This window comes from Pristiophorus japonicus, chromosome 12 (genome assembly GCF_044704955.1).
Source record: "Pristiophorus japonicus isolate sPriJap1 chromosome 12, sPriJap1.hap1, whole genome shotgun sequence".
NCBI classification, from domain to species: domain Eukaryota; kingdom Metazoa; phylum Chordata; class Chondrichthyes; family Pristiophoridae; genus Pristiophorus; species Pristiophorus japonicus.
In genome coordinates, this window is record NC_091988.1 from 196,203,460 (window position 1) to 196,217,048 (window position 13,589).

Sequence of the window (13,589 nt, forward strand, 5' to 3'; positions counted from 1 at the left end):
GAATAACTTGCCGCCTCAGTATTGCTTTCTCTTGCAGCTGATCAGAGACTGGAGCATACATTTGTAGATGTGTATTCTCCGAAAATCATAGTCTTGAGCCTACTGTTCCATCCGTCCAGCTATTGATGTTGCTACTTGATATTCTCTTCAGTCAACCAGTTCCTTTATTTCCTCTCCTATTATTTAGGACCACCTTGTAACTGAACTCTCAATTGCCCACGACACACTCATTTTTCATTGTTTAAAGTCAATGAATTAATTTTCAATTCAACTGAAGACAATCTTATTAATTCCATATTTCAACTGCCAAAAATCTACTGTCTGCCGGTATCGAAGTCCATCACACTTTCAGGCATCACGTGCTATTTTCTGTCTCGCATGTTATTTAAAGAGAAGTAAATTTATAAAACAGCCCATCATTTCCTATGCACGGGAACTTCCGCACAAACCAAATACCTTCTAATTGGATATATATGTATGAGATATATCTATGTATGTGTGTATATATTTAAAAAAAAGTAGTCTGGGATAGTTTGACCTCTAATGACCCCAATGAGCTGCCAATTAGCCTTGAATTGACCCATAAAACATAGGGTAAGGGTGAAGGTCCTCTGTTTTTGACCAGGTCACACCCAGTGTTCCCATTAAATTTTTTTGGTGCGCAGCCCATTCAAAATTCTGCGTGTACATGGTTTTCCCCTTTGAAAAGCTGACGAGCCAACTACGCAGGGGGTCCAGAGAGCTGCGCGGACGTTGGTGACACCTCTTCTAATCTTGCCCATGCCCATGTAACCTGAATTACCCGAGTGTCCTTTTTGGCTGCCGCTCCGGACCCAAGCAGATTACTTCTATCTCCTGTATTTTCCTCTTTCGTCTCCGCGAGGACTCCTCGTTCCTGCTTCCACCCTGTCCCATCACCTAGTCCAGGCACATTTATTTTCTCCTGTCTCTCGTACTTGGACTCCTCCCCTCCTACCCCACCCAATTTCTACCCCACCCAATTTCTACCCCAACAAATGTTCCCCCTAAGGTACTCAGCCGTGCACCGATCGAGGTCCTGCGCAGGCCACTCCCCAGCTGCTACCTACCGCTGGAAGAGATGTCGAGCAGAAAATTTAAAGGGCCTGCCTAAGGGAAAAACATTTATAGGAACCTTGACCCCAACCCATCAAGATTCCTGGCCTCCTACTTCTGCTGCAATTTCAGGCTTGGATCCCCTATCCCCTTTATAAAAGCCTGTCTTGGCATTCTCCGAAGGGTCCATTAAGGCACCCATTCCCACCTCCTTACAAGCAGCAGCCCACAACTGCCAAATCCTCCTCTCTAATCAGCCTTCCCATCCAGCTTACACCGGAGGTCAGCTCACTTTGCCGACCTCTGGTGCACCCTTCCCACCATTAACCACTTGAACTCTGCCAGTGAATCAATTCCTGCCCCATCAATTAAACTCCGCAATGCTAATTAGCAAATTCCCTTGTAATCCATGACCTTATTGTGGATGATTGCATTGGCAACCTGGCTTTGACTGAAACTTGACTGATGGATGACTTATTGAAGCCTCCCTACCTGGCTATATTTTCCAGTACCTGCCCTGCCCAAACTACCATGGTGGCAGTGTGGCCCTTATCACCAAACCACACCTTGGTCACTCCTGCTTACTACTCTGGTTCTTTCTCATTCAAGCACTTCATCATGTTCCACCCCTCTCCTTCTCTCCTGTCTGCAGCCCCCAAGCCCCACCCCAAGTGATTTCAATCTTTATCTCGGCCCACCTTGCCCCATCTCCTCTGAATTCACTGACTTCTTGTCCTCTCTAAACATAGCCCCCTATATTAACTCTCTTGCCCATATTCAAGGCTACTATATTGACAATACCAACTCCCATGGCCCTATCACTCTCATCGTCTCCATCACAGACAAGGCAATCTCTGACCATGTATTCCTCACCATCTACATCACCCTACCCCTTTGCAACCCCACTTTCTCTGTGTCTGACCCTGGAAAAAAGCTCTCTGACTTACAGCTGCACTTTCCAAATCCCACTTGCCTAGCCTATCGTCCTCCATTTGTCATAATAATTCTGCAGCACCCTCAAGTGTTTCGAGTAAAACCAATATAAGATTCATATTCTCATGTATAAAACCGTTCACGGCCTCGCTCCTCCATATCGCGGCCTCACTCCTCCATATCTCTCTCCACCTCCAGCCATATAAGCACCCCTATCAATTAATCTAACGCTGGCCTTTTGCCCCAACATTATCGGCCGTACCTTCAGCTGCCTTGGCCACATTCTCTCCCTGTACCTCTTCGTCTTTTCACCTCCCTCTTTAAATGCCCTCCCTAAAAATAACCTGATACCAATAAAGTCTGAAATTGTTCTGTTCTTTTCTTGCAGATATTCCCAAACCACTTTCAAATGTTTTATTTTGGAACCCATATTTTTGCCAGTTAATGTTTCCATATTTTTCTAAGGCATCTCACTAGACCTTTAGCCTATTTTCTGACCACGAAAGCAGGCATTTCATCCCATGTCTCTGGCCATGCTGCACTGTAACTGTCTTGTAGGGATGTCCGAGTGAAGCGGGTGACAATTTTCACTCTTGTGGAAGTGTCTGACCTCTGCGTAGTTCCTTCCCACAGTCGAGTTTGACTACATAACGATCACTGCCCTTCAATCTGATTCATTGTCTGTACGAAGCATTTTGAGATATTTGAGACACAATTAATCTACATATAAATAAGTTGTTAATGTCATAACAGATTGTGAACTTGATTAGTGGAAGCATGAATATGATTGTCCATCCAACTGTCACTCTAGTGATGCCCTTTAAAGGGTTCGGTATCTTTCATCAATATGCTTTATTCCTTTTCACAATGTGCATTTATAAGTATGCTAACTAAGGAGAAGAAATGTATTCTGTATTTCATTAATCTGTGCCTAAGTTTTGTTGAATTTTGTGTTCAGTAAAACGTTCCTAGCTTTGTTGAAAATATTATTAACCTTTTCTTGTATGTATTCCCTACAGCAGCTGTACCAGACCTTAACAGATTATGATATACGGTTCTACATGTATGAGATTTTGAAGGTATGTTGAAATGTTTTTGTTTTGTTTTAAAACACATAGTAAAAATAATTAATATAATACAGATAATTGAACATTTACATGGCAGTACTTAATGAAGGCTGTCAATGGTTAATATCCCAGATCACAAGTGAGATCCTTCGATGGCTTAGGGCAGTAGTCGGGGTGCCAGAATCAGTGTCAATTTTCTGGGCTGTCCCCAGTTTTATGTAGGTTGTTTTTTGTAGGTGGTTTTTGTGGTGTTTGTGGCAGTATTAGTGCTGGCTGTGGCTCTCAAATTATGTAGGAGTAGATCTCACTAGAAAATTGGAATGTCATTACTACATGTCTACTGAGGAACCTACCGTTGATTGCCAGGACAAACTGTTGTATATGTCTTGTGGATTTACTGCTGATTTTGATGAACTTGATGTAATGACACCACTGTCATAATGTTAAGGGACATGTAGAGTACAGATGCTTAAATTGATTCACAGTTGAATGAACCAAATGAACTGCAGCCTGTTTTAACCAGTGAGTACTTCAAGATTGTAATCTGCACATTCAGGCGACAGATGTCAACTACTTGAATTTCATCTTGAGCAATCAGTAATACGAGTCTTGATTGAATTGCTGACTTCTAATCACTCTGAAGTGCCCGTTCCTTTTCTTTACACAGAGATGTAAGCTTATTTTAGCCAGCATATAGTTATGCGTTTTGTAGTTGTTGATGTGAAGTGCCCAGCGCTCTTGAGATGTCAACATAATTCCTGGGTTCTGTCCCGACCTAGCTCGAACCTACTTCAGTGAGGCTGCCTCCACTGCTGAATGAAGCTGGGCTGAAGAAGTGTTCGTCTGGTCCACTGGACCTCCTGGGCATTCTGTAAACTTAATTCAGCCTTTTCAACGTTGGGAGAAAGCAGATACTAATGTCTGCTATCTCCTAACATTAAGAAATAGCCACCGAGAGAGTGGAGCTCTGCTAATGTAAGCTTGTGTGCAGAGCTCTGTTCGCGTGGGCAGAGTGCCGTTTTCACCCTGGTATCAAAGCAGTGATGTGTTATGGGAGTAGTTAAAGATACCATTTCAAACGAAACCTAATTACTTTGTATTTGTGCCTAAAAAGTAGTGTGCTACTTGTCTATTTGACTGAAAAATCAAAGATCAAAGGGTAGGATTCTGACCGTAATCTCTGATGTCCAGTATTCTACCGTGGAGTGGTTTAAATAGTACTCCGGTCAGTAATTTCTAAGAATTTATATTCTGTATATTACTGTCTCTGATAATCTGGAAAAGGATTGAGTAAGTTAAGTAAACCGTATAACATTAACTACATCCTTTTACGCACCACTGGATTTGAGGCCTGTTAATCAACATTTATGGGGAACTGCATAACAGGCAAGATCCCCGCTATAATTTTGACATTGGGTGAGTCCAACTCGCTTCATTACCCGAGCTCTTGCATCATATAAAATCCTCCCCCCCCCCCCCCCCCCCCCCCCCCCCCACCCTTGTGCACGCTGGAGAGTTAGTTTTTCCCCCACCCAGGAACTATGTTCACCACTCCCAAGCATGTCTTGGTTTGAAGTTCATGAGTTTGGCACTGGCATTTGTTGCAGCTCTCTTTAATTTCATCGAATGGTTACAGCCATTCGGCCCGTCGGCCCGGCAGGTGTTTGCAGGTAGACAGTGTTGAACTTGATTTTTTTTTTTGCGTCCATCAACAGTTTTTAAAAAGAAAAAAACAACTGGGTTTTTCTTTTTAACCATGCTGTATATGATTGACGTGCATTATCCCAATTTGCATACCTCATGCCTGTTGCACCACTTGACACTGGCTGATACAGTTCCAAGCGATTTGACTTTCAAAAGTCCTCTAAACTTGAGCTCATGATGCTGAATGGCACCATGTTGTCATCCTGCAGCCAACAAAGAGTTTTATCATTGTACCAAGTGCGGATGACAATATGACGGTGTCTGTCTTCAAGACCTGCCTCCGCTTGCTAGATTTAGGCAGGTTCTCTGCCTATACCTGCTGAGATTGGCTTCATTGAATCTCTCGTACTCCAGGAAAAAGATTGAAAGTGATTATGCATCCAGAATAATAGGTAAATCAACCAGCTGTGATCCAACTTCCTCAAGTGCCACCAACACTTCAGTGTGCTCTGATGCCGAACCTGGCAACAGCCCCACTCTGTTGGGTGCCTCCCATCCACAGCAAAAGTCTAATTCCCAATCTTCCGCAGCAACAGGCCATACACCTTCACCCTGCCGCTTCCGAGGGAGCAGCTTGTGTAAGAAAATGGGCTTTTGAGGGTGTAATGTATTTGCTTCATGGGTTCTTTGCTTAAGAATTCACAGCAACACATTGCTATTAAGAACTAGTTAGTTTATTAGAAAAAGGTTTAACAATCACACTACACATTACTAGTTCATCCACCCGACTCTCAGACACCTGTCTTATCGTGGATGCCCCGAACCCAACTGGCTGGGGTTTTATTGAACAACACGTGACTGGCTAACCCACTCCCAACTTAACAGCTCTACAAACCTGTGAGCATACTCCGGTTCATACATTAGAGGGTAATTTGAGGGATCAGGCATTGCGAAGAGTTAAATGACCCCACGCTTTTTGTTACAACTGCTGTACTGCAAAATCCACAGATTGCTGGGTGTGTCACCAATGGCCTTCTGTATGGTGAAAATGCACTTGCTATTATAGGGAAAAGAACACATGTCTCCAGCTCTATCTCTCATCTCTTTCTCCCTGTGGGAACAGCTGAACCACTGCGAGTGGTTAAAGCATAACCAGTTAAGTTCCTTTTTACTCATTTTCAGTATTAAGATCTGCTAGACTATAGTTTAGTACTAAGATGGCCTGTGTTATAGTTTTTATTAAGTTAATATAGTTTTATTAATTTGGTCTTATTCCTGTTGGAATTAATTTAAAGTATATTTTAAAAACCAGGCCCTAAGTAGAAGCCATCATCACCATGGAAATGGAAAGCTTGTACTGGGCTCAGAAAAGGGAGGGCCAAAGACCTGTGTTGGCCACAGACCTTGCCGGGCTCCTGATTTGGTAGAAGGGGGGCTTCCTCTCCGACTCTCCATCTTTCCTTTCCTCCTTCAAGACGCTCCTTAAAACATACCTCTTTGACCAAGCTTTTGATCACCTGCGCTAATTTCTACTTATGTGGCTCGGTGTCAAATTTTTTATCTCCTAATACTCCTTTTAAGCACCATGGGACGTTTTGCTATGTTAAAGGTGCTATATAAATACAAGTTGTTGTTGTTGTTGTGGGAGATGCATGATTTCCGGTTCTTGGGCTATATCCTGGGTTTGGATCATTCTCAGTATAGAAGGGTCAGGAAAGGGCACTGCTCCGGACAGAAGCAAACGCGTTCTCCAGTAAAAGGAATGCGGAATGGGCCACATAATCTACCTAAAGGACAGTTAGGAGAGTTATATCGGGTAATACAATTCTTTATTGTACTTTGTAAACTGCTGCTCAAAAGTACATTATGTATTAAGCGTCACTTATGCTTAAATAAATCATCATCAGCTTCGAACCTTTGAACATTCTTAAGGGATTCCAATTTTTTCTTACAGTGGCGAGCCTAGCCAGGAGCTGACGAACGGTTATTACCTGTAATGTACTTTGGTGTAAGTCAGATCATAGGACTGCCGTGGCTGTCTGCCTAGCAATTTAAGGAAAACCTTCGGGGCGTGTAGGACACCTTGCCCTACCAGCAGTACTGTGGCAATTCATTATGGATGGCGGACTCGAACAATGTTGAGAGGGTCAGAGATGATAAATAGGTGTCGTTTTCGAGCATTCCAGGCGTGAAGCCGTATCAAAGGGCGGCAGAATTGAGGGTGGTGGACTAATGTTGAGAGGGCCAGAGATAGAAATTTGTGATAGGTTTATTGTCGTTTTTGAGCACTCCAGAGGGGGACTCGTATTAAAAGATGACAGACTGGATTCAGAACCGCATAACTCTAGGCAAAATCAGATTAGGAACATAGGAACATAGGAATTAGGAACAGGAGTAGGCCATCTAGCCCCTCGAGCCTGCTCCGCCATTCAATAAGATCATGGCTGATCTGGTCGTGGACTCAGCTCCACTTACCCGCCCTCTCCCCGTAACCCTTAATTCCCTTATTGGTTAAAAATCTATCTATCTGTGATTTGAATACATTCAATGAGCCAGCCTCAACTGCTTCCCTGGGCAGAGAATTCCACAGATTCACAACCCTCTGGGAGAAGATTAGATAATGGCAGGCAGTTGTTACACGATGCAGCCCACGTGTGCGCCCAACATGGGGACATAAGGGATAACAACTATCGGAGAAATTATTTAGAGAGGAAAAAAAGAACGCCAGGACCTAGAAGCCAGGAATGGTGACTGAAGTTGTATGCTAACCCAACTCCAGGTGGGACTGCGATAACCGTGACGCAAGCTCTGGGAGCTCAGCAAATGAAGGAAAAGAACAGGGAGTTAAAGAAACAAAATGAGTTGTTGAGACAGCATTTCAAAAGGCGGGGAAAAGGAACTTAAAAGTTGAAGCTGATGGTAAACGCTGCCAGCTTCTGTGCTGAAAAAAAATGAAGCTCAAGAATTATTGAGTGAAAGGAAACTTGAAGGATGCTGGAATTTCAGTGTGTGGAAGTGTGGGCGTTTTCCTGACAGTGAATGTTTAAGAAGTTACAGCATTTCTTTTGTTTGAAAGTCTGTCTTTAAAAAGTGTCTTGTTACTAACTCGGCTTGGGCCACGCTGGAGTTGCCAAACGCTACTGCGTCAGCTCCGCGGAATGCTGTTTGTCACCAGGCCGGGGTGAGCTGGATGAGAACGTTTGATAGCCCATTGTAATCTTCCAGATTAACACCCATGGGCGATGCCCTGGCACTGACTCTCTCACTGGAGCAGCAAGCACTGGTGAAAGCCTTGAACACAGGCGCAGAGTCTATGGCTTCATCGGCTGGCTTTGCTGCATCTTTCAGTGTTACCTTTAGACTGCAGAAGTACCGACGCCCTTTTTGTTGGAAAAGATTCCTTTGGTGGGTAAGTAGAAGATTGATTAGAATCCTGCAGATGCTACCAGCAGAACCTCAACAATCCCCAGAATGGCACAGAAAGCTGGGCTATCTCTTGAACCCTCGTCTGCTCCAGCTCCTTCAAAGAGCAATCCAGTTAGTCCCACTCGCCCGCTTTTTCCCCATATCCCTGCAATTTTTTCCTACAAGTATTTATCCAATTCCCTTTTGAAGGCTACTAATGCATCTGTATCTACCACCCTATCGGCAGTGCATTCCAAATCCTAACCACTCGTTGTATAAAAAAGTTTTTCCTCATGTTGCCTCTGGTTCTTTTGCCAATCGCCTTGAGGATTCACCCGCCCTGTCTCCTGCCTTTCAACTCTTCCATGGCTCCACATTATGCAGCACCAGACTTGCCAATTATCACTTGGAATCATACAACACAGAAGGCCACTTGTGTTCTTTGCTGGCTCTTTGAAAGACTCACTTGCCCTGCAAAATTCTCTGTTTCAAGTATATATCCAATTCCCTAAAAGTTCCACCACTCTTTCAGATCGTAACAACTCGCTCAAAAAAATTGTTAATTTCCTCTCTGGATTTTTTTTACCCCTTAAATAATTTACTCCAAGACCCAAAGACTTGCAAAATGGATATTCTTCACTGTTACCACCATTCCCAGTGGCTCAGTAAAAAATAATTCTCTCTGTTCTGTAGCTGTGTTTTGGGCATCCTTGCAATAGCTGACCATTGATAAAGACTGCAAAAGGAATAACAATCCAGTGTTTACCACAGTGTAGTTTTACATAATCGTGACCGTTCCTGCCTCAGGAGAGTGATAGCAGTATGCTGTTCTCTCTTTTCTGCCCCACATTTACATTGGTTGGGTGCATGGCCCTGTTGGTTAGGCTCCAATGGAGACGCGATTGCTTGAGAGTGCAAACTCACAGGAGCGGGTCTCCACCTTTGCTTTGATTTGGAGAGTCATAATCTACTACTAGATCGATGCACACAATAGTGTGGGTCTGTGATACCTTCGGTTCCATGCAAGTCTGGCCAATTTTACTTGGCCAATTGCTTCCTCCTTCCTCTCTTTCCCAGACCACCTACTGCCAGTTTAGAATAATATGGGTTAGTCTCCCAACAGTGTATGGAGGATAGTCACTGAAAAAGAAAGAAATATTATCTACTTTGTATAGATTTCATTCATTCATTCTTCAGTCGAAAACAATACCACTCTCCCATCTGACCATCCTTTTAGAAGCTTGGATGGAGAGTACCAAGTGGTTGGTTCATATAGGAGCAGGTGTAGGCCATTCAGCCCCTCGAGCCTGCTCCACCATTCAATTATATCATAGCCAATCTGCGCCTCAGTTCCATTTACCCGCTGTAGCTCCACATTCCTTGGTTCCCTTCCTAAACAAAAATATATTGAGTTTGGTCTTGAAAGCTCCAATTCTCCCCCAGTGTCCATAGCATTTTGGGGAAAGAAAATTCCAGATTTCTACAATCCTTTATAAGTGCTGATAGCGCTCCTGAATGACCTAGTTCTAATTTTAAGATTATACCCTCTCATTCTTGATTCCCCCACCAGAGGAAACAGTTCTATCCCCCTTGCAATAAAGGCCAACATTTCATTTGCCTTCCTGATTACTTGCTGTACCTACATACTAACTTTTTGTGTTTCATGTACAAGGTCCCCCAGGTCTCTCTGTACTGCAGCACTGTGCAATTTTTCTCCATTTAAATTATAAATTGCTGTTCTATTATTTCTGCCAAAGTGGATAACCTCACATTTTCCCACATTATACTCAGTCTGTCAAATTTTTGCCCAATATATATATATATATTTATATATGTTGCAGATTTTTTGTGTCACAATTTGCTTTCCCACCCACCTTTGTATCAATGGCAAACTTGGCTACACTACACTCGGTCCCTTCATCCCAGTCATTAATATAGATTGTAAATAGTTGAGGACCCAGCACCGATCCCTGCAGCACCCCACTAGTCATTGTTTGCCAACCGGAAAATTACTCATTTATCCCGACTCTCTGTTTTCTGTTAGTTAGCTAATCCATGCTAATGTATTATCCCCAACCCCGTGAGCGTTTTATCTTGTGCAGTAGCCTCTTGTGTGTGGCACCTTATCGAATGCCTTCTGGAAATCCAAATACACCACATCCACTGGATCCCCCTTATCCACTCTGCTCGTTACAGCAAAGAACGCCATCAAATTTGTCAAACATGATTTCCCTTTCATAAAACCATGCTGACTCTGCTTGATTGAATCATGCTTTTCCAAATGTCCCGCTACTGCTTCCTTAATAATGGACTCCAGCATTTTCCCAACAACTGATGTTAGGCTAACTGGTCTATCGTTTCTTGCTTTTTGTCTGCCTCCTTTTTTTTTGTCCTCCTACTTTAACCCTCCAAGCCCCGGTTTGATGTTTAAACGCCTACATCAAAACAGTCATGGGGAGGGGAGCTGCCCGTCAGAATGTTGATCGATCTGTGCCCCAAAATCAGTGGCGTGTTGCCTGTCAGCGTGCGAGAAAGACCTTACAAGATGGCCAGTCTTTCTTCCTCAGCCTAAAATCCATCCTGCTTAAATTTTTACGGCTATAATGTGCATTTTAAAATAAAAAGCTGCATCAGACCGGCATGTCAAGTGCACAGTTCTGCTCAGCCAGAAAATCATTACGGCTCTGTGAGGCTGTTCCGCAGTGAGATTGATGGTCCCTGCAGGGGGTGGGTTTTGGTGCAGTCTTGCTTCCCTCAGTCTAAATGTTTAATGCTGCAGTCGGCTGTTTTAGATTTTTGTTCCATTTTAAGACTGCCACATTTAATTTGAATGGAGGGTGCAGGGTCTGTATTTTCTCTTTACGCAGCATATGCAGGGTTGTTGTTTTCTATTTAGTTTTATTCTGGGTATCGGCAGAAAGCCTGCTGCATTTCACTTTCCTCAGATTTCTCTCTCTTTTAGCACTCTATGCACCGTATCCTACTAAGCAGACCGGGCAGGCAACTTGTCCCTGGCTCTTCACAGTTGCTGCTCTCGGCCATGAGCTGCTTTTATACTGCCGTTTGTTTAGGTCGGGTTTTGAGAGATCAGCTACCTCTTTTTATATTTAAAAAAAAATAAGCTGGACCTATGATTCCACTGTCGGGATAAGGAGGCCAGATTGAGTAGCGTAAATGCTGAAGGCCATTCCTTAATGCCGGTCTCCTGGAGTCCACCTTAAACAGAACTGCCGCTCCCCTCCCCTCATGGTTGAGTGCCTTTCCTCCTGGGAAACATCATCTTAGTTTGCAGTCCAGGACTGTTTGGTTGTTTAAAACATTTTGAGCATGTATTTTTGATGATGAGTGAGAATAGGTTAGTTTTATAAGTACAGGTTGAACCGCCCTTATCTGGCATCCTCGGGATCTGGCCTGTGCCAGATAAGGGATTTTGCCGGATGACGGGAGGTCATGCCGACCCTCCCACCCCCACCCACACCCACACTTACTGGGTACTGCTGACCCGGGGCACCAACAGCACCCACTCTGTGTTCACGGTCCGACCTCCTCCCCTCCCGCTGCTCGCCATCCTCGTCTGAGCCCCGGCCCCTCCGCTGGGCTCAGCCTCGCATCAGGAGACCTGGCTGCTTCCACCCAGGTCAGGTCTGCCGACGCCGGAATGCTGCAAAATGGCAGGCGCTGTGCAGCTCGATGGCTGCAGTTGTCTCTGTGAGTGTCAGGCTGTCTCTCTCGGGGGCTGTGGGTGGGAGGCGGGGAGGCCGGCACTGATTCGCCAGATCACCGGCCATCCCACATTCGACGCCGCAGCGGCTCCCGCCACTTTCACACACAGACCCGACCTGCCAGGAATGGTGCTGAATGAGGGGCGTTGCCGGATAAGGGAGTCCCGGGTAAGAGAGGTTCAACCTGTATCGTTAATCTGAGCGTTGTACAACAGAAATAAAGGTTCCTTTACCTGCATTAGTGCAAACTAGGTGACATATTGTATCCCTGAAGTATATCGAAGAAAGACTTGCATTTATATATCCTCTTCATTGACCTCAGGACATCCCAAAGCATTTTGCAGCCAATTATGTACTTGTGAAGTATAGTCGCTGTTGTAATGTAGGAAACACGGCAGCCAAATTGCGCACAGCAAGCTCCCACATTCAGCATTGTCATTACGGCCGTTATTTAATGATGACCAGGACACCAGAGAGGACTCCCCTGCTCTTTATTGAAATAGTGCCGTGGGATCTTTTACATCCACCAGAGAGGGCAGACGGGGCCTCGGTTTAACGTCTCATCTGAAAGACGGCACCTCTGCCAGTGCAGCACTCCCATATGCATATTAAATTACCAGTAGGCACTTGTCTAAAGCCATGGCTCATTCACATTTGCAGCTCTGTGCGGCTGAATGGTGAGTTAGCCCTGGAATAATTCAGTGACATTTTTGGAAAGCTGGAAGTCACTCATATTTAAAAATCACAACTACAGATGTGGAGAGCTAGCTGATGGTGAGGACCTAGCTGCACAGCAATAATGAATTCTGGCTTAATGCCTTTCTTCGCAATGTACAAGGATGATTGTCTGCTGGTAATAGTTCTCACCGTAATCATTTAAAACTCTTCAATTCATTTTAATCTCTGCCCAGAGCTTCACTAGTCTGCTGCTCTGTAAATGGGCACTAATACGTGTAATACTGGAAATCCAAGTCTTTATTTAAGGTAATGCCTTCACAAAGATCATAACCAACCCCCTAATGGGTCCTTGCCCATGACCCTTTGTTCTTGGCATAACACACTGAGTTACTGTGCCACCAATTCACTGAAACGTTTGCCTTGATTCTCCCCAGTTGGTCTAAATGCTGTGATGTTTACCAGTTTGGACAGTTTTTTTACTGCAAGGAGCAGTTTTGCTGCTAATTGTGCTTGTAATGTGTATACTGATGAGGTTTATTACAAGGCAAGCTTTTACAGGGGTTTCAATGTTCTGGCCCAAATAATATTCACACACAAATAACTTATTGCAATAGTGGGGAAGCTCAAGTCTCATGTTGGCTTTTGCGTCACAATAATCTTATTCAACATCTAGACAGAGAATACATCTTTCTAGTAAAAACTCACACGGAACCACCCAAATTGCTGTCATTATTCAAGATGGACATTAACGTAACTAAAATTAGTTACTGATGAGATGAGCTCTTAATAGGATTCTTGTATTGTCATACCTTATTACCTAGTTTTCATTGTAAATTACTTGCAGTACTTTGTTCACTTGTCAGTCTTATTAATTAATGAGAGAGTGTACTCGCACTGGTCGGATGATATTCTAAGAGTGATCTTCTATGTTTGCAGGCCCTGGATTACTGCCATAGTATGGGAATCATGCACAGAGATGTGAAACCACACAACGTTATGATCGACCATGAGCACAGAAAGGTAACAGCAAAAAACAACACAATTACTCCAGTATTTAAAGGCGCGT

At 44.0% G+C, this 13,589-nt stretch overlaps 1 protein-coding gene across 2 annotated transcripts in view; it reads left to right on the top strand.

Annotated features, from left to right (window-relative positions):
• Positions 1-13,589, top strand: part of LOC139277637 (casein kinase II subunit alpha) — a 121,321-nt gene that overhangs the window by 79,825 nt on the left and 27,907 nt on the right. For both annotated transcript variants that reach the window (XM_070896380.1, XM_070896378.1), the window contains 2 exons: positions 3,027-3,086; positions 13,460-13,543. In XM_070896380.1, the coding sequence (XP_070752481.1) occupies positions 3,027-3,086; positions 13,460-13,543 (144 nt within the window). The remainder of the gene's footprint in view (positions 1-3,026; positions 3,087-13,459; positions 13,544-13,589) is intronic.